Source organism: Elaeis guineensis, chromosome 15 (genome assembly GCF_000442705.2).
Source record: "Elaeis guineensis isolate ETL-2024a chromosome 15, EG11, whole genome shotgun sequence".
Lineage (NCBI taxonomy): Eukaryota > Viridiplantae > Streptophyta > Magnoliopsida > Arecales > Arecaceae > Elaeis > Elaeis guineensis.
The window spans coordinates 66,001,302-66,022,783 of NC_026007.2; the positions used below are offsets into that span (position 1 = coordinate 66,001,302).

General features: G+C 35.6%; 1 protein-coding gene across 2 annotated transcripts; it reads right to left on the minus strand.

Moving 5' to 3' along the window:
• Positions 1 to 1,414: 1,414 nt before the first annotated feature.
• Positions 1,415 to 12,464, minus strand: LOC105058468 (purine permease 3). 2 transcript variants are annotated; one of them, XM_029268482.2, is made up of 2 exons: positions 11,635 to 12,464; positions 1,415 to 1,937 (listed from the first exon to the last, which is right to left on the minus strand). In XM_029268482.2, exons 1-2 carry the CDS (start codon positions 12,382 to 12,384, stop codon positions 1,461 to 1,463), a joined length of 1,227 nt encoding a protein of 408 aa, XP_029124315.1. In that variant the 5' UTR covers positions 12,385 to 12,464; the 3' UTR covers positions 1,415 to 1,460. The 2 variants fall into 2 exon arrangements, with proteins under 2 accessions (XP_029124315.1, XP_010939717.1); XM_010941415.4 differs by having other exon boundaries at positions 1,415 to 1,917; positions 11,635 to 12,463.
• Positions 12,465 to 21,482: the final 9,018 nt, after the last annotated feature.

The following is a 21,482-nucleotide window of genomic DNA, read 5'->3' on the forward strand; positions in this document are numbered from 1 at the left end:
TTTGAGAAGTATCTATATCTATTATAGAAATGGATATGAATCTGAATAGACAACCTTTTAATATATTTTTACATATACGATTTTATTTGTAGTTATATTTAATTTTATATAACACATTGATTTTTAAGAAAAAGATATATAATTATTTAATTAATATGCTACTAACTTGATTTAGCATCTAATTAGTGATATCTTTATTTTTGTGGTCATGAACTTTAATTATACAACTTATATGTATATTTATATCCATAATTTTAATATTCGATTTATATCTATATCTATCTAAAATAAATATAGAAATTAGTTTCTGCATCTGACTAATATTTGTATCCAAATCTATATTCATCAAACAAAATAAATATGGATATTAATATGTTGATATCTAATCTAATTTTAATAATATTTTTTGTCCATATATGTTCATATGTATATATATGATATCCATCTAAATTGAAATATTTTAGAAATAAAGATAATTTAGGGACTCAAGGAATTTAACCATTCACTAAATTGAAATATTTTCCCCCTCTTCTCAACCATAGAATTCTCCACCTCGGTTCGAACGGTTTTCCAGCCCATGGACTGCGACATGTCCTGCTTCCATTCTTTTTTATTTTGTATACACGTGCTTTAATAAGAAAAATTTTTTGTGCACTATGAGTGGTGTAGAAAATCTGATGTATAGTACACTATCTTGCCCGATTGATCCATATAATCACTACTTTTCAATACAGATTTAATGCTTATAGTTTTATTTTTTCATTTAAAAATTTTGAATGACGAAATATCTCTAAAAAATTATGACATCTTGTATCAAATTATGACTTTCTGTATGTAAGATGTCATAATTTTTTTCATATTATGATATCTTATGTCCATATTATGACATTCTGTATGTAAAAAATTATAATTTAGATGTAGCATATCATAATATGCTACGAGATATCATAATTTTTTTCAAAAAAAAATATTTTTATCATTCAAAATTTTTAAATAAAAAAATAAAATTGTAGACATTAAATATGCATTGAAAAGTGGTTGGACAAAAATATTCCTCTTATATTTCGATATCTTGAGTCATATTATAACATCCTGCATACAGAAAGTCATAATTTTTTATACTATATTATGATACCTTACGTACAGAAAGTCATAATATGCATGTAGGATATCATAATATGGACATTAAATATCATAATTTTTTTAAAAAATAAAAATATTTTTATTATTTAAAATTTTTAAATAAAAAATAAAATTATAAAGATTAAATATGTGTTGGAAGATGTATCTGAAATAATCAGATAAAATGAAGGAGTGGACAAAACGGTGCACTGCATGTTGGGTTTTCTACACCACCCGTTGTGCGCAAAGAATTTCTGGCTCGGAGAATTAGCAGCTTTCACATACTTCCAAATTAGTCATCAACCAAGGAAACCATCACATATCTAAGCAAATTTTGATTACAATACGATGTCACTGGGCATTAATTCTAATCTTCTATATTCCCCACAAACCTCACAACTAGACCTCCGTATCCATCCACGTATTAAATTCGACAAAAAAAAGACAAAGCAGGTCTTAATTATTCCCGGAAGCCGGAGGTCCGGGGTCCACCACTGGGTTTTTTTTCTTGCTCTTGAGGAACTCGCCGTAAAAGTAGGAGGCAAAGCCCCAGAGCGCCAGCGCGAGCGCCACACCCTTCTCTGCGCTGAAGGGCTCGTGGAAGAAGACGACGGCGAGGACCTGCGAAACGGGGACAAGGACGGCCATGATGATCCCGGCGAGCAGGGCGGAGCCGTAGAAGATGGCACCCACCGTCCCCAAGAAGACGAACTGCCAGAGGATGGCGGACCAGACGAGCAGCACGTAGTACGTTGCCTCGCCCAGCTCAAACTCGCGGGCTTCTCTCGGGATAACCTGCAGTGAACCAGGATGTTCTGCATGAAGTCAAAACTGGACAAAGTTAACATGGCTGGACTATGACCTAACGTTTGGTTGAACCCATAAAAAAAATGGATGGATGGGATTGAAAAAATAGATAGTCTTCGTTCATTATTTGATTCAAAATATTATAAAAAAAAATTATTTTTATTTATTTTTTAATATTTTATCAAATATATGAAAAGATAAATGGAAAGATAGATAGTCTTCGTTCATTATTTGATTCAAAAATTACAAAGAAGAGAATCATTTTCATCTATTCTTTAATATTTCATCAAATATATGAGAGGATGGATGAATTTTTCATCCATCTTTTTCTCCATCTATCTTTGTTCTATCATCCATCCTTCGTACCAAACAGAGATTGAATGTTGGCTTGAATTTGGGCTACATAGGGGCCACATAAAGGCTGTTAATTGTTTGTTAAAGTATTATAATTATGAAGGCTCATATTTTTAAAAATACATTACTCAAAAATGGAATCTAGAATCTGTAACTGTGAAAAAAGTATGATCATGGAGGCAAGTCTCCGTTGACATGTCTGTTCTTCTGCTAAAGGTGAAATACTGAACGGTGTGAACAGTATGTGAAAACATACTAAGAAATCTATAAGTCTTCATGGATGCCGATATAAGATGGAGATGTCAATAATTTCATAGCATGTGTATCGCATGTATTTATTAAAATAATAATAATAATGAATGAGAGTCAATGCATATGAAATGCATCCAGAGGCTGTTTGATTGGGAGAAAGAATGAGAATGAAAATGAATAACTTCTATTCCAACTGGATTAGAAAAATTTTATTTTTATTTTGATTCCGAAACAGAATGGGAATGATCCAACCCTTCTTAAAACTAATTTTAGAAAAATGATGATTTTAATTTTTATTTTAATTTTAATTCTGATTGTGAATCAAACACTCTCTGAGGATGCATTTGGTTCATGATTGGAATCGAAAATCTACATAGATAAGAATGCTCATGAAACACCCAATTTTGGTATCATTTTCTAATCAACATAACATCAATTAGATTTCTTTTTTTTTTTCTTTCAAAGAAATTCGGCGACAAAGTTGCCATCCTGAGACTGCCCTAGCACATGGTAATGCCACCCACCAGACGTTGGTCCAGTTGGTGTCTTTAGTTAGACTTCATAATATTTTATTTCAAAGCGGTCTAGAGACTACTATTCTACAGATAAGCGGTCCCGGGGAGTCATCGTCCTATGGTCCAATAAGCATGTTTGTGAACATAAAGGAAGCTCATCCAAAACACCAAAATACATGTCATTCTCACTAAAATGTCCGTACATTATTCTAGCAGCATCTATAGGTAACCTTGGCTGATTGCATCTATATATTTCTCTTAATTTAGATTCATAACATATAGAACAATTTGAGACTTTATTCAAAAAATTAGTCAAAAGATGCTATTTAATTTTTTTAACTGCTATAGCATCCAAAATCTATTCAACATATAATTAATATGGGACTAAATATATATCTATATGGATCATCATATATTCTTTTTATTTAAACTATGATACTAGATTAAAGATCCTGTTGCGGTCAATTTTCTGCTACGTCTGTCACGGTGATATAGAGTCAAAATCGAAGGTCGGTTGAATTGTCCCAACAGATCCAAATTCATTCAAATCAATTACAAATACTACAAATCCAATCATAAATTAATACTATGCTCAATTTATGGCTAGCTCAAATATATTCATGTTATAACCTCCTTTAATTCATATAGGTTATAAATTCGATCTATTCTAATATTATTTATAATAATTTAAAAATTTATAAAAAAATATTAATCAAAAAATATTATTTAAATATTAATTTTGTATAAATATTTAAGATTTGTGGAATGTGTAGTTGATATTAGATTAAACAAATACCTGTACGGTCGATAAGGCCTTGCTGCTAAACTTTTCCCTAAATTATGTTACCATATTACGATTGCCAACGCCGATGAAGAGGACAGAAACTGGCCGCAAATTTTGTCACGCCCCGAACCCAACACCCGGGTCGGATACGTGATGGCCGCACACTCCTTAGAGCAAGCCCTAAAGAATATGCAAGGCCAAATTAAATCATTACAACCTTATCAACCATAATATTTAATTTCAATAATAATTCATAAAACTTGCATAATTACAATTAATATTTCTTCAATCCTCTGATCAGGTATCAATGGTACTCTATCTATGCATCCGCTCACTCACAAATCCATACCATAGCCAACCATGGACATCTTGTAACTCTGAGAAGAAAAAGAAAATGAAGGGGTGTGAGCTTTACAGCCCAGTAAGAATTCTCATATCACACCAATATAATAATATAATCTGAAAATAATGATAGGCAATAACACGTAAAAATCGATGTTCACTGTCCAGAATACTGCAAACATTTATAGATTATCTGTTTATCAAAAGAGATGCATCATCATAGGTTAAATAAGTGAAATAATTTTATTCAACGATTGTTTCATGTCTTATCTTTCTATTTTCTTCTATTATCACATCATCTTTAATCCTTTCTTTTTGGCTTTAGCTTAAGCTTTGGCTTTGGCTTTGGCTTTGGACTACCAGGATCATGTGACGATCTTTTATTCGGATCGATTTTTGTGATCTTCCTCGGATCGAAATATTCATGATCTTTCTCGGATCAAAGTGGCCATGATCTTTCTCGGATCAAATCATTCATGATCTTTCTCGGATCAGATTCTTCATGATCTTTCTCAGATCATATTCTTCCACACATAAGCCTGTGGGGGCTGTCCCAGGCATAAGCTCCCGGCAAGCTATTCCACATGACAAGGCCAGTCCAAACCATATTTTTCTTTCTCTTTATATTTTCATGAAACTATAATATTTGACTTCATTAATCAATTCAAATTTTGCAGTGTAATATTTCATACCCATATAATCATGCCATCAATCGCTGAAACATATGTATTGATATAACATACTCATGCTCAAAATCACATAAATAAATAACAGTATCTCAGATATAACAAATTCATCGATCTCAAATCCAACGATGCAAAACCAACGATGCAAGACCAACAGTAAAATAGCACATATATAATAGTGATCATGTACAGAGATTCTTACTTTTACTGGTGACTGATCCAAGCACAGAAATCCATGTTCTTCTTTGATTTATGAATTTCTTTAACAAAATATTTCACTCGATATCATGTGCAGACAATCATCTCTTCATAACCCTGATCAAATATAAAGATCATATATGGAGAAAATTATCGATAATTGATCATAATAATACAGATCGAGGACCTATCTTAGGATTAATCAAAATTAGGATTTACCTAAGTATCTGGATCCTCCACTGATCCATAAGACTTTTAGAGAGAGAAAATCCATGAAGAGAGAGAAAATTCTAGAGAGAGAAAGTAGAGAGAGAAAGTGGAGAGAGAATTTTCGTATCCTTTCGATGAGGCAATCATGGTCGAGATCATCAGAGGTCCTATCAGGGTGACTCAATATGAATCAAGTGTTACAAATTTTGAATAGGATCGAACTGGGATCAGATCTACCGCACGAATTTCGGAGCAACCTCAGATCATCTTATTTTCATCTCAATTTTATCCTAGGGTCCGTGATGAAATCAGAGAGAGAGAAAGACTCTAGAGAGATAAAATCCATAAAAGAGAGAAAGATCTAGAGAGAGAAAATAGAGAGAGAATCTAGAGAGAGAAAATAGAGAGAGAAGGTAGAGAGAGGAGAGAGAAAAGAGAGAGAAAGAAGAGAGAAAGGAGAGAGAGAAAAAATTCTCTCCTTCTTCTTCTTATTTTTTTTTTTTATTTTATTTTTTATTTTTCTTTTTCCTTTTTCTTTTCTTTTCTTTTCTTTTTCCTTTTTCCTTTTTCTTTTCTTTTCTTCTTCTTCTTCTTTCTTCTTCTTCTTTCCTTTTCCCGCGGCCTCCCTTGGCTGAAACAGGGGAGGACCGTGAGGTCCCCCCCCCGGTGGCTCGGGCTCCGGCAGGGTGGCGGCCTGGCCGGAGATCCAACAACGGCCGGCGGCTCTTTTTTTTTTTTTTTTTCGAAAAACAAGGGATCCGTCCCCTTTCTTCAATAACTCCGACCATTGGCCGGTCGCCGGCGGCCAAGGCTTTCAGGGAAGGAAGAGAGACATATGGGAGTCCGGTCTCGGGGATGGGACGCCGCAACCGGCGGCGCCGGTGGTCGGAAAAGAGAGGAAAAGGTCCGGCCGAAACAGAGCAAAACAGGATTCACTATTTTCAAGGATTTTCCAACGATCCTGACGGCCAGCGAGGAGTTTAAAAACATGGGAAGAAAGAGAAGAGAGAGAGGAAGAAAGATTGAACCCTTACCTGAACTCCCGGGGCTTCTTTGATCTTCAATTTCCGACGAACATGAGAAGAGGCTGCCGCGGCTTCTTCAGAGAAAAGGAGAGAAATCGAGCTCGAAGATCACCGGTGGAGGGTCTTGAGAGAGGGAGAGACTTATTTATAGGGGTCCCTAGAGTTCGGGTGATCCTAGGACTCCCCTTTCATCCGGGATTCACCGGAGAAGAAGACTCCCTTCAGGAGTCTCCTTCCGCTCTGTTTTTTTTTTTTTGTTTGGGTTTTGGGCTTGATCCTGGGCCGGGATGTTACATTCTTCCCCCCTTCAAATAATTTCGTCCTCGAAATTAAGTTATGTTGTTTGAGATATATTTCAAAGTATGCATTCTTCATGTCATTCACAAACTTACGATAATGTCATATATTATTTATTTCTCATGATCTTGTTATAACAAAATTTATTTGAAATCTCAAACTCATCCCTTTTTATTGATTTCTCAACTTTTTGAAGAACTGTAATATTTTGGACTTATATTAATATACCACCATTATTTGTCTAATAGATTCCACTCAACTTCATAATTATCTCAGACTACCCTTGATAGAAAAATAAATAAACGTCAAACATCGATCACTCTTTACAATCATCGATTTCTTTCTTCACTTGATCTTTCAACAAATTTTATATGTAAACTCTCATCTTAAGAAAAAATCTCAATCTTCTATATCAGTTCGAGTAACAATATTAGATTTTTAAAAAAATATGAGATCTATGTCAGGACTTTCTAAGTTTGAACTAATATCAAAACTATCAAGCTATTAATAAACTTGAGATATCTAGAGTTTTTGGCATTATCTACAATGAAGCAAACTACTGACAAAATTATCCGGCTATGATCAGATTAGATCAAAATTTATAGTATCATTTCATTATCAATAAAATCCTTCCTTATTTGCCACTAATGTATTCCATCATATTATCTTTTGATTTAAAGGATCAATATTTCTAATCAATTCAGACCATCACGCTTTTGCTGCGCACTCTGATCTCAACTTACCAAATTATATAAGTCTATCAAAGATAAAATAAATATCCTTATATGTTAGGTCAATGCAGGATAGATCCAACCTTCAAATTTCATATAAGACTTACGGCAAAATTTTAAGTTTCTTTATCTTTACTATCTTCGGGTATAGCATATAAAAATTAAATCTTGATCCACTTTCTATGTTTGAAATCATTGCATAAGTTTCATCACTTTTTCAAGAATCCAACATGTCTAAAATTAATTGGAGTTAATCTTAGATTTACCTTACAATCATTTAGATAATTTCTAAATCAATCTTCCTTTTTAAAAGAATTAATTCTAACTTGATAAACTAGAAGAACTCAAGCCAGCATCCTTAAGTAGAATCAACTTGATTATTTCTTATAGAGCTCCCTTTATCACAATCTTTAATATTAATCAATAAATCCATACAAAATCTTATTATCCATACAAAATCTTATCCCTTGTATAAGTCATTCCAAATTTAATACTAGCAAGATATCTTATTTCAATTCAGAAATCCGAACTCTGACTTGAATAATTAATACACTCCACTATCTTCAACAATTAAAGAATCTAATCCAAAGATAAAAATATAAATTATTAAGAATTTTATCATAACCTGTATATCATACTCTGATAAAATAATTTTTTTTTTTTTAACAACAATATCAAAATACTTTTGGTCCACTTAGAAAAGTAAACTTTTGACTTGAAATTCAATGCAACTTGAAAGATCAAAGAATCATATTCAGAATATGATATTTTGAGTAACCAAAGATTTCACCAAGATGTGTATCTCATATTCTCATAATAAAATTCAAGTATATTTTTCATTTAAAATTAAGTTTCATTTATGATCCTCTTGTAGGTTCAATACTCAAAAATATTTTTTTCTCATATGATGGAATTTTCTTCTTAGACCATACCCTAATTAACTTTCTTTTGATAAATCCAAAATTCATAACGCATCAGACAATTATTATCGAAATTAGAAAAGTATCATGATCTTCAATCATATAAGTTTAACATTCCAAAATCATCTAGTATACTCAATATAACTTATCAATACCTCCCACTTCATTCCAAGGTCAACTCTTCTTATATTCAGGCCACCCTACTAATTGAAATCCAAGATATAACTCGTCAATTTTATTATAGATAACATATGCCACTTATGCATAAATTTCATCTTACTATCTATTGATTTGAAATCTAAATATTGAATCTTCTCTTTTATATCTATCATGTTCCTCGTGATCATAACCTAAGTTCAGATATCACTAGAATTACAATTCTGAATAATTATAACCTTAAACTCAAATACCACTTAAATCATATTTCCTAGTGATCATAACCTAAACTCTAATATCATTCTATCATACCTTTAATGATCAAAATCTTAAACTCCGATATTATCAATCATACTCTAGTGATTATAATCCCAAAGTTTTGATATCATTTATATGACAATCCCTAGTGACCTTAAACTTGGGTTCTAGTACTATTCTGTCATATCCTAATCACTTGTATCATTGTCTCCAAATAAACGTAACCTAACCTCTAAGCTCAGATGCCACTCTGTCACATCCTACTGATCTTACATAAAGTTTTAATATCTCTTTATAATCTCTAGTGATCTTAAACCTGAGCTCTAATATTATTCTATCTCATCCAAATCATTTATATCATAATCTCCAATGATCATAACCTAAGCTCTAATATTACTCTGTAATATTCTAATCACTTATATCATAATCCCTAATGATCATATCCTAAGCTCTGATACCATTCTGTCACGCCCCGAACCCAACACCCGGGTCGGATACGTGATGGCCGCACACTCCTTAGAGCAAGCCCTAAAGAATATGCAAGGCCAAATTAAATCATTACAACCTTATCAACCATAATATTTAAATTCAATAATAATTCATAAAACTTGCATAATTACAATTAATATTTCTTCAATCCTCTGATCAGGTATCAATGGTACTCTATCTATGCATCCGCTCACTCACAAATCCATACCATAGCCAACCATGGACATCTTGTAACTCTGAGAAGAAAAAGAAAATGAAGGGGTGTGAGCTTTACAGCCCAGTAAGAATTTCCATATCACACCAATATAATAATATAATCTGAAAATAATGATAGGCAATAACACGTAAAAGTCAATGTTCACTGTCCAGAATACTGCAAACATTTATAGATTATCTGTTTATCAAAAGAGATGCATCATCATAGGTTAAATAAGTGAAACAATTTTATTCAACGATTGTTTCATGTCTTATCTTTCTATTTTCTTCTATTATCACATCATCTTTAATCTTTTCTTTTTGGCTTTAGCTTAAGCTTTGGCTTTGGCTTTGGCTTTGGACTACCAGGATCATGTGACGATCTTTTATTCGGATCGATTTCTGTGATCTTCCTCGGATCGAAATATTCATGATCTTTCTCGGATCAAAGTGGCCATGATCTTTCTCGGATCAAATCATTCATGATCTTTCTCGGATCAGATTCTTCATGATCTTTCTCAGATCATATTCTTCCACACATAAGCCTGTGGGGGCTGTCCCAGGCATAAGCTCCCGGCAAGCTATTCCACATGACAAGGCCAGTCCAAACCATATTTTTCTTTCTCTTTATATTTTCATGAAACTATAATATTTGACTTCATTAATCAATTCAAATTTTGTAGTGTAATATTTCATACCCATATAATCATGCCATCAATCGCTGAAACATATGTATTGATATAACATACTCATGCTCAAAATCACATAAATAAATAACAGTGTCTCAGATATAACAAATTCATCGATCTCAAATCCAACGATGCAAAACCAACGATGCAAGACCAACAGTAAAATAGCACATATATAATAGTGATCATGTACAGAGATTCTTACATTTTATTTTATTTTATTTTATTTTTATTTTTTATTTTTATTTTTCCTTTTTCTTTTCTTTTCTTTTTCCTTTTTCCTTTTTCTTTTCTTTTCTTCTTCTTCTTCTTTCTTCTTCTTCTTTCCTTTTCCCGCGGCCTCCCTTGGCTGAAACAGGGGAGGACCGTGAGGTCCCCCCCCGGTGGCTCGGGCTCCGGCGGGGTGGCGGCCTGGCCGGAGATCCAACAACGGCCGGCGGCTCTTTTTTTTTTTTTTTTTCGAAAAACAAGGGATCCGTCCCCTTTCTTCAATAACTCCGACCATTGGTCGGTCGCCGGCGGCCAAGGCTTTCAAGGAAGGAAGAGAGACATATGGGAGTCCAGTCTCGGGGATGGGACGCCGCAACCGGCGGCGCCGATGGCCGGAAAAGAGAGGAAAAGGTTCGGCCGAAATAGAGCAAAACAGGATTCTCTATTTTCAAGGATTTTCCGACGATCCTGACGGCCGGCGAGGAGTTTAAAAACATGGGAAGAAAGAGAAGAGAGAGAGGAAGAAAGATTGAACCCTTATCTGAACTCCGGGGGCTTATTTGATCTTCAATTTCCGACGAACACGAGAAGAGGCTGCCGCGGCTTCTTCGGAGAAAAGGAGAGAAATCGAGCTCGGAGATCACCGGTGGAGGGTCTTGAGAGAGGGAGAGACTTATTTATAGGGGTCCCTAGAGTTCGGATGATCTTAGGACTCCCCTTTCATCCGAGATTCATCGGAGAAGAAGACTCTCTTCGAGAGTCTCCTTCCGTTCTATTTTTTTTTTTTTTTTTTTTTTGTTTGGGTTTTGGGCTTGATCCTGGACCGGGATGTTACAAATTTAGAACGGAATAGAGGCATCATCTTGTCAATAATGCTACCTCGATAATGCAATCCACTCTAACATGGAATGCAGACCAATACTTGGGCTCCACGTGGACGTGGACTCAATAATAATTTTATTTTTCAAGTACCAAAAGGTATCCAGTTCTCTTCTACCAAGATCGAGGTTTTTCACTTGAAACATTTTTTAGTTCTTTTTCCAAGCGCCAGCCTCCTAACAAATTCTTTCTAGTATAGACGGTAGTACGTACAAAGTCACGTGCAGTGTCCTGCAGATTGCCGGCAGCTTGCTGAGCTAAAACGTTTGATCCTCCGTTGTGTACGTTTTGGCTCGTACGATGGATCAAGTCCCGACAACCGAGTATCTATGTGGTGCAACCTAGAGTTATGTGCATCTCTGAATGATCGCTATCGAAACATGAATGATCATCAAATTATATATATGTGTGTGTCCATTTTTTTTCGATGGTTGCACATTAATCCATAGTATATACACTATAAAAAAAGAAAATTCGACCGGAAGAAAGAGAGAGAGAGGGGAGAGAGTACCCACGTGGAAATCGCCGTTCACCAGCATCCCCACAGTGCAAAAAACCGTGGCAAAGAATCCCATCGCCAGCTGCATCTCGATGACCAACGTATAGCTAACGACCTGCTTAGCCTTGGCGTAGGTCAGCTCCACCAGCGGCAGAATAAACCCATACAGCACCGCCGCAGCCAGCGTCATAAAGAACCCCAAATAATACTGCGTGTTCGACTCCCCCTTGGGCCGATCCCCGCTTGCATGCAAACCCAATATCACCGCTCCGATGCTCAGCAGCACCACAGCGTTCACGGAGAAGGACGTAAACTTCTGCTTCACCATGAAAAAAGCGAACAAAGCGGTGAAGCCGAGCTGACTCGATATAAGGATCGATGATGTCGATACCGGGAGGTACGACAACCCATAGGCATAGAGGAAATCGTCGAGGCCGACGAGGAGGCCGAGGACGGTGCAGGCGAGGAAGAGAGGTGGTGTCATGAGGTAGAGCTTGATTGGTCTCCCGCCGCCGCAGCGGCAGCGGTGGGCGTAGGAGATGGCGAGGGGGATGAAGAGAAGAGGCCACCCGCCGGTCTGGAGCCAGCTCGAGAGCCATTTCCGGGTGCCGCCTTTGAGGAAGTAGAGGCGGAGGAGGAGGGGGCCGACGGCGGTACCGATGACCATGATGGTGAAGTTTAGGGCCATGAGGAACCATCTCAAGTGTTTGCTTATTTGGTTCTTGGTGGGGGGTTGCTGCTGCTGTTGCTGTGATTCCACTTCCATGGCTTCTGATGTATGTGTCTCCTGTTGTTTTAGAGGTGGGAGGGCTGTGGGTTAGAAGCGAGCGACAAACTTAAATGGATTAGGGTTGCAGGAAATCGTTAAGAAGGCCTTTCTTCTTTTTGATTTTTTAATAATTTTTTTTAGCTTTACACTTTATTTTTTTTAAATTTTATTTTTTATATTTTGGTAGAACTTTTGCGGCTAGCTGGCATGACTGGTCTGAACGGGAGAGACAAATTAATGATGAGATGCGCCTGAAAAAGAAACTACACGTGGTTACGAGGGAGTCCTCGATGCATGATGGTAACAAATTAGATTGAGATATTTGGATTTCTCTTGTTCCTCAGAAAAAATTATTGCCCACGCTTAGCACGCTGCATAACAATATGTGGCTATGCACACAGCAACGAGCTGTAAATGTCGATGATAATAAAATTGAGATATTTAAATCTTTTTTATTTTTAGAAAAAAATTATTACCGGTGCTATATATAATATATGGCTATGTGTATAAGCACGAGCTGTAAATCTTGATGGTAATAAAATAGAGATTTTTGGATTTTTCTTGTTCCCTCAAAAAAAAATTGTTGCCGACACTACATGCAACATGTAGCTATGCATATAATCACACGATGTAAATCTTGATAATAATAAAATTAAAATATTTAATTTCTTTTTGTTTTCAAAAAAAAATTATTGTCAATATTATATACAATATGTGATTATGCACAACGTCGTGAACGAACAGTAAATTTTATTCATCAAATATTATATTGATGCACCATTATAAAAATCAACAATCGTGATACACTACATGCACAATCATATCGGTGCATTAATTTTTTTTTATTCTAAGGATTGAAACCTAAAAGTTATTATATGGATCAGCGGTATCGTGAATCTAAGGTAAAATTATTTTATATTGGTTCATTTTACTCTAGGATAAAATTATTAAATAGGTTTATTTTATTTTAGACCACTAATTTATTTCAATATCTTTTTAAAATTTTTTAAAATTTTTTTATTTATATATTATATTTTTTTAATAGTTTATTTTATATGATATTTTAGATGGGGAAGGACTTGAGCGGGACCGGTCCGAATGGCAGAGACAAATTAATACTGAGCTGGATTTAAAAAAAAGGAAACTATGAGTGAACATGGGGGAGTGGTCCTCATGGATGATGGTAACAAAGTCGAAATGTTTAGCCCTACCGGGCCTGTGGATTTCTCTTGTTCCCAAAAGAAATTATTGCCTACATTATATGTGATACGTGGGCATATATGCAGCCATCGCCATTGATTGCTGTACGTTTCATTTATTAAATATGTTGATGTATCATCAAAATAGAAATCAGTAGTTGTCATACATTGCATGTACATTCATTTTGATATGCACAGTGTAAGCACTAATTTCTCTATTCCATGAACTGATATCAAAGAAAAGTTATTAGATGGGTCATATCCTATATGGATCTATCGTGAAAACATCCTATATTGATTTATGCTATCTTAGGATGAAATTATTACATGGATTTATTCCATCCTAGATATACAGTAGATATGATCCACCTAATAATTCTTGGTCCCAAATAGCAAGATGCTGTGGTAACAAGAAATTAGAATATATATTCTGTAACAATGCAACAAGTGGAAGCTCTAAAGACTGTTGATTGCATTGGGAACTAATAGTACATATAATAAGGATTGAGTTTCAAAGATTGAAATGGAAGATTGAAAAAAAATGTACATTTTCTATAATATATATGAGTGTATCATTTAAAATTCAACTTCTAGATAAGGATGGATCTTTATCTACGGTCTAAAATTGGGGAAGAAGAACGGTCAAAAAATTAGAGGCAAAGGGGAAGATTAATATTTAATTAAAAAGTTGTTAGCATGTATGCAAGATTTGGAGAAACAAACTTAACAAGGAAAGCTTGAGAAAAACAATCTTCATACAAAACAAGGAACTTTTTCTTCAAGTTCAACATGCATTACTAATTGAATGTGGAAAAATTGCAGTATTTTATAAAGTGTTGGTGATATGGTGATGTTGCCATGAAGTATTTAGAAGGGATTAATTTAGAATGATAAATATCGTGTTGAACTGTCATCTATTATACCGTATAATGCCAACTCCCGCTGTGCATCCGAGCATGAGGACTGTGTGGCCATCCATGTTTCCCCTTCCCATTCTACTAGCACTCGATCTGCATTCGTGTTCTCCTCCCTGCATTTCTCCCATCCCATCAAACTGTCAAACCCACGTAGGTATGTACCAAAAGCTAAAAATAAAAACCAGGTCGGTAAGTTGGGTGTGCAGCTGTAAACCACAAAGGCGAATTCTTCATTTAACATTTAATATCTTATTTAAATATTTTTTTATCTTCTTAAAAATTAAAAAATGTGTATCTAAGAAAAAATTATAGAGGTGCTCTTTTAGGTTTAAGCCAGTTGCACTTAGGTCTCAGGAATTTTGAAGATTTCATTTAGCCACTAAAATTATTAATTTTGTTATAATATGGCCCAACCACCTGGTTGGATTCTAACACCAACACCGTAAATAGAGTAAGAATAAAATATCAAAATATCCTTAATTTAAAAAGACTGGATTATGACTTTCATGTAATCTTAAATAACTCTATCCTCTATGATTCATCCACTTGCATAGATTTCAAAGTACTCCATCCTCTATTTATTTATCTGCATAGATCTCAAGTCCTATATTCTTTATCATTCATCTACAAGTATAGATTTTAAAGTGCTCCATCCTTCATCGTCCATCCACTTACATAGATAATAAAACACTTTTTGTATCTTTCATTCATCCGCAAAAATCTCGGCTTACACAGATCTTAAGATACTCTATCCTTTATTATTCATCCGCTTGCATAGATTTTAAGGTGCTTCATCCTTTATCATCCATGTCGGAGATTTGATACCACTTTGTTATAGCAAAAAGAAAGAAGAGATAAAATGAGAACACAATTAAGTACATGGATTAGATCAAGTTCTATTTCCATGGAGCACGCAAAGGCTTCACTATGAAGGAGAAAATAAGTACAAGAAGAGAACACCTACTCTCAACTCTTATACACAAATCTTTCTCTCAATAAGAAACACTCACCCTCACAAAAGCTCTCACAAAATTCTCCAAGGAGACCCTCTCACAGGCCTGCCATACTAGGATCCTCAATGCCCCTGATCGCTTCTTGTGGCACTCTCAGCCGCTACATCATATCTCACAGCCACTCCCACAGTCATTCGGGAATACTCTCGGTTGGTCTGCCTACTGCTCATGTCAAGTCGCTCCTCAGTCGTTGTTGTTGATGTCCCACCGTAGCTACTCATGCCAAGCTGCTCGTTACCTTAAGACATGCTTCTTGGTCTCCTTGAGATGCCCTTGGTCTTTTTGAAACCCTCTGCTGCACTCCACAAGCCATCAGACCTCTTTATAAAGTCAAAACCCACTCCAGATTGAAATCACAGCCTTGATCGAACTCCACAAACATCCTGGACCATCCGATCGACTTTCGTACGCTTTCTTGGTCGTCCGATCATGCTCCTACCCACCTGATCATACCCGATCAAGCCTCCTAGTAGTTAGATCGTAATCGCGTGCCATCATCGCGGTTGGATCGCACAAAATCCATCTGTACGTTGCAATAAATCATCCTTGCACTGCTCTGATCCATGACTGTCATTTGGACTGCGATTTCCTCCCACGGTCCATCGTGGACCACAATACATCCATGCGTACACTGTGCGCGCGCACCCGCGCTCCCGTGCTGGGCCAACACGTGCCTGGGCAGCGCATCCTATGGGCCTGCACGTGCCTGCAGGCTCTGCCTTGTCATGGCCTTTGTATGCTGCATCTTCAGACCTATTTTCAGGCTCCTCGCATCAAGCTCCACCTTATCGTGGTCTTAGCACGCTGCATCTTCGGACTTGTTTTCAAGCTCCTTGCATCATGTTCTACATGCTGGACTTCTCTGTATCTGAATTTTTTTCCTGTGGATCAAATTCGAAGCACCAAATTCCAACATCTCCACCGCTCAAACCCATCTCTATCATATATTTTGACCTGAGACCTGCTCGGGATAGTCTCTTAGTGACATCGCATATCATTCTTTTGAGTCTCCCGTCTTGTGTCCGATCTATCTTCACCTGGAGCTCCACCTCGCACTGGACTCCCACCGGTATCTTCCATCATAGACGGCTCCTCCTTGCATAAGAGAGTATCGATCAACTCTTTACGATTGATCTCCATCTCGATTGCGTCTGTCTTCTCCATCTTCAATCTTGATCACCCCTGCCACCTTAGCCCTTAACCAACTTTTTAAAAGACAATTGCCTAAGGAAAGATGGGATTTATTAATCTTTATTAACCGCATAGAACCCCACAATCCTGAGTTTACCTACATCAAGCTAGATCATCCTCTTGCGATAGGCTGGGTGGTCAGGCCCATTTAGTCCCTACCAACCCACAAGACTTGCTGCCACATTATCAGCTACCCTTTGGCTATCATCGACCACCCTTCAACTGGCAACCCCTTCTTAGATCCCATCGGATATGCACTAGCACATGACCAACAATCTTCCCCTCAATGACACTCAGGGGGCCTATCGGGTTCCGAACTTACAACCTCGCTTTAATATCAGTTGTTGAATCTTAGTCCCTAACCAGCTTTCTAAAAGACAATTGCTTAAGGGAAGGCAGTCTTTATTAACCGCATAGAACTCCGCAATCCTGAGTTGATCTGCATCAAGCTAGATCATCCTCATATGGTAGGCTGGGTGGTTAGACCCATTTAATCCCTATCAACCTATAAGACTCATTGCCACATTATCAATCACCCTTTAGGCTATCATCAGCCACCCTCCAACTGGCAACCTCTCTTTGGATCCCATCGGATGTGTGCTGGCATATGGCCAACAATCTCTCCCTCTCTAACGATACTTGGGGGGCCTGTCAGATTTCAAACTTGCAACCTCGCTCTGATATCAGTTGTTAGACCTTAGTTCCTAACCAACTTCCTAAAAGATAATTGTCTAAGGAAAGGCGAGGTTTATTAGTCTTTATTAACCATACAGAACCCCGTAATCCTGAGCTGATCAATATCAAGCCAGATCAACCTCATACAGCAGACTGAGTGGTCAGACTCATTTAATCCCTACCAATCCATAAGACTTGTTGTCATGTCATCAGCCACCCTCCGACTGTCATCAGCCACCATTCGGCTAGCAACTCCTTCCTCACTCCCACCGGGTGTGCGCTAACACATGGCCAACAATTGCTGTGGGCCTGCACGCGTCTGTGGGCTCCGCCTTGCTGCGGCCTTCGTGCGTTGCATTTTCGGACTCTTCACATCATGCATTGCATGCTAGACTTCTCTATATATGGATTTTTCTCTTGTGAATCGAATTTGAGGTGCCAAATCTTAACAATCCATTTATCTGCACAGATCTCAAAGTGCACCATACTCTCCCATCCATCCACTTACATAAATCTTAAAAGTACGGTGTCATCTACTATTCATCCACCTAAATAGATCTCAAAGATTTCTATCCTTTATCATTTATCTAACTATATAGATCTCAATGCGCTCTATTCTCTATCATTCATTTACTTACACTGATTTTAAAGCATTACATTTTTTACCATTTATCTATCTATATAGATCTATCTATCAACACAGATCTCAAAGCTCTTTATCCTTTTTCTATCTATATAGATTTTAAAGTACTTAACCTTCCATCATCCGTTCATATGCATAGATCTCAAAGCATTCTATCCTTTATCATTCATCTATTTGTTTAGATTTTAAAGCACTCTGTACTCAAAGCATTTTGTCCTCCATGATCCATCCACTTATCTAGATCGCAAGATACTTTATCTTCTATCATTCATCTGCTTGTACAGATCTCAAAATACTTTATCCTTTGTCATTTATCTATATGCACAAATCATAAAATACTCCATCTTCTATCATTTATTCGTATGCATAAATCTCAAAGCGCTTTATTTTCTATCATTTATTTAGTTGTATATATCTCAAAGTATCCCATCCTCTATCATTCATATACATACATCCCATCCTTTCAATTTATGCTAAAATCAGAGTCCCTTGCCAAGTTAGTGGGAAGAATATTTCTAGCATTTTTTAAAAGTTTAGTTATGAGGTGATAATGTTTTATAATGGAGATAGATGGCTAGGGTATATTGCAACTAGTTTGAATGCACACAAGAAAAGGTAAATAATAACATGATATATTCCAATTTTCTCAAAAAATATTTCAAAGACATAAAAATTTAACACATCCTATCTCATAATGCCCTCTTTATGGTATCATTTACTTGAATGCAATTAAGATTAGATTGTAATGCGACGTAAGCTAATAATATACCATCTAACCTTTTCCATGAGCTGGGATATTGCTTTAATATATCATCTACCCTTTTCAAATGCCCCATCCATTGCAGGAGGCGTATTCCAGGACAATTGATAGAGATTTCTTCAGACGCTTATTGACCACTTTTGGATGTTTTTTTTCAAGCATAAGAGGGTGCGGATGAACAGCTAAGATGGCCATGTGAGGCACGGGAAGCAAACAGAGCCTCTAAATTTCTACAGCAAAGCAGATCCAAATAGCATCCCTTTAGATCTTTTCATCCGTTAGAGAGTGGTGTTACTGCAAACGACAAATAACGGGGGCTTATGCTGCACTCCGATCATCCGATGACTTCGGAATGGCCACTACGAGGGCCCAGCTGAAAGTACTGAGACAAAGGCCCTACCTTTTTTTTCTTTTTTTGATTCAAGCAAAAGCGTACTTTAGTTTCATCAAAAAAAAAAAAGAAAAGAAAAGGGCCCTACTTTAGAATGGCAGTTACCAAAAACCAAAAAAAAAAAAAAAAAAAAAAAAAAAAAAAAAGGATATCTGGGCTGGTAAGTTGGGTGTGTAGCTATGAACCACAATGACAATTCCTTCATTTAATATTTAATATCTTATTTAAATATTTTTTATCATATTAAAAATAAAAAATATGTGTAGCGAAGGAAAAATTATAGAGGCTTCCTTTTAAGTTTAAGTTAGTTAAATTTAGATCTCAAAAATTTAAAAAATTTTATTTAGCCACTAAAACTTTTATTTTCATTATAACATGGCCCAACTGTCTATTTAAATCTTAACATCGTTAACAAGGTAACAAAAAAATATCAAAATATCCTTAATTCAGAGAGGCTGGACCATAACTTTCATACAATCTTAAAGAACTCTGTTTTTTATGATTCATCCATTTGCAAAGATCTCAAATTGCTCCATCCTCCATTTATCCACTTACAGAGATCTCAAGGTACTCTATCCTCTATCATTCATCCACAAGCATAAATCTCAAAATCCTTTATTCTCTATCATTAATTTACAAATATAGATCTTAAAATACTTCATCTTCTATCATTCATTTACTTGCATAGATATTAGAGTACTTTATTTTTCATTTATTCATTTGTAGAAATCTTGAAATGCTTTATCCCCTGTTATCCATTTGCTTATATTGATATTAAAATATTCCATCCTCTATTATTCATCTGCTTGTATAGATCTTAAAGTACTTCATTGTCTATCATTCATTTATCTACACAGATCACAAAGTACTCCATACTCTCTAATCCATCTACTTGTATAGATCTCAAAGGACCATGTCTTCTATCATTCATCCATCTATATAGATCTCAAAGCTCTCCATCTTCTATTATCTATCTGCCTGTATAGATCTCAAAGTATTCTATCCTCTATCATCCATTTACTTGCACTGATCTTAAAGCACTTCATCCTCTACCATCTATTTATTTACATAAATCTCAAAATACTCCATTTTCTGGCATCTATCCATTAGCACAAATTTGAAAGTTCTTTATCCTCTATCATTCATCCATCCACATAGATTTTAAAGCACTCGATCTTCCATCATTCGTTTATATGCATGGATCTCAAAGCACTCTATCTTAATCATTCATCTACTCGCATAGATCTTAAAGTACTCCATACTTGATCATCCATTCATCAATATATATCTTAAAGCACTCTATCCTCTATGATCCATTCATTTGGCTAGATTTCAAAGCACTCTGTCCTCTTTCATTCATCTGCTTGTATAGATATCAAAATATTTTATTCTTGTTATTTATCTATCTATACAAATCTCAAGGCACTCCATCTTCTATCATTCATTTACACGCATAAATACCAAAATACCCTATTTTCTATCATCTATCTAGCTACATAGATCTTAAAGCATCTTATACTCTATTATTCATATACATACACCCCATCCTTCCAATTTATGTCAAAACCAGAGTCCTGCATGCACGTGCACGCACACACACACAAAAAAAAAAAAAAAGGTAAACAACAACATGATACATTCCAATTTTCTCAAAAAATATTTCAAAAACATAAAAAAATTAGCACAGCCTATCGTATAATTCCCTCTTTATGCTATCATTTACTTGACTGCGGTTAAGATTAGATTGAAATACGACCTAAGCTAATAATATATCATCTAACCCTTTCCATGAGCTGGGATATTGCTTTGATATATCGTCTACCCTTTTCAAAATGCACCATCCATTGCAGGAGGCATATTCCAGTACAAGTGAGGGAGATTTCTTCAAATGCTGTTTGACCACCTTTTGATGTTTCTTTTCAAGCACAGGAGGGTGTGGATGAATAGTTAAGATGGCCACGTGAGACAGGGACAGGAAGCAGACAGAGCCTCTAAATTTCTACTGCAAAGCGGACCCAAACAGCATCCATTTAGGTGGCGTTTGATACATCGCTGGATATCCTGAATTGCTAGTAATATAGGTCGTCAATAATATAATTTATCAATAATATTATTTATTATATTTAATATATATAGATAATATTATAGTTAAATTATTGAAAATCTTAATTGATATTTAGTATGATAATTAAATTATTAATAATATAATATTAAAATTTTAAAATACTTTTAAATTAAATTTATTAAAAATCATATCTCATGCATAAAATTTTTATTTTTTTCAAAATAAAAAAATATATTATATA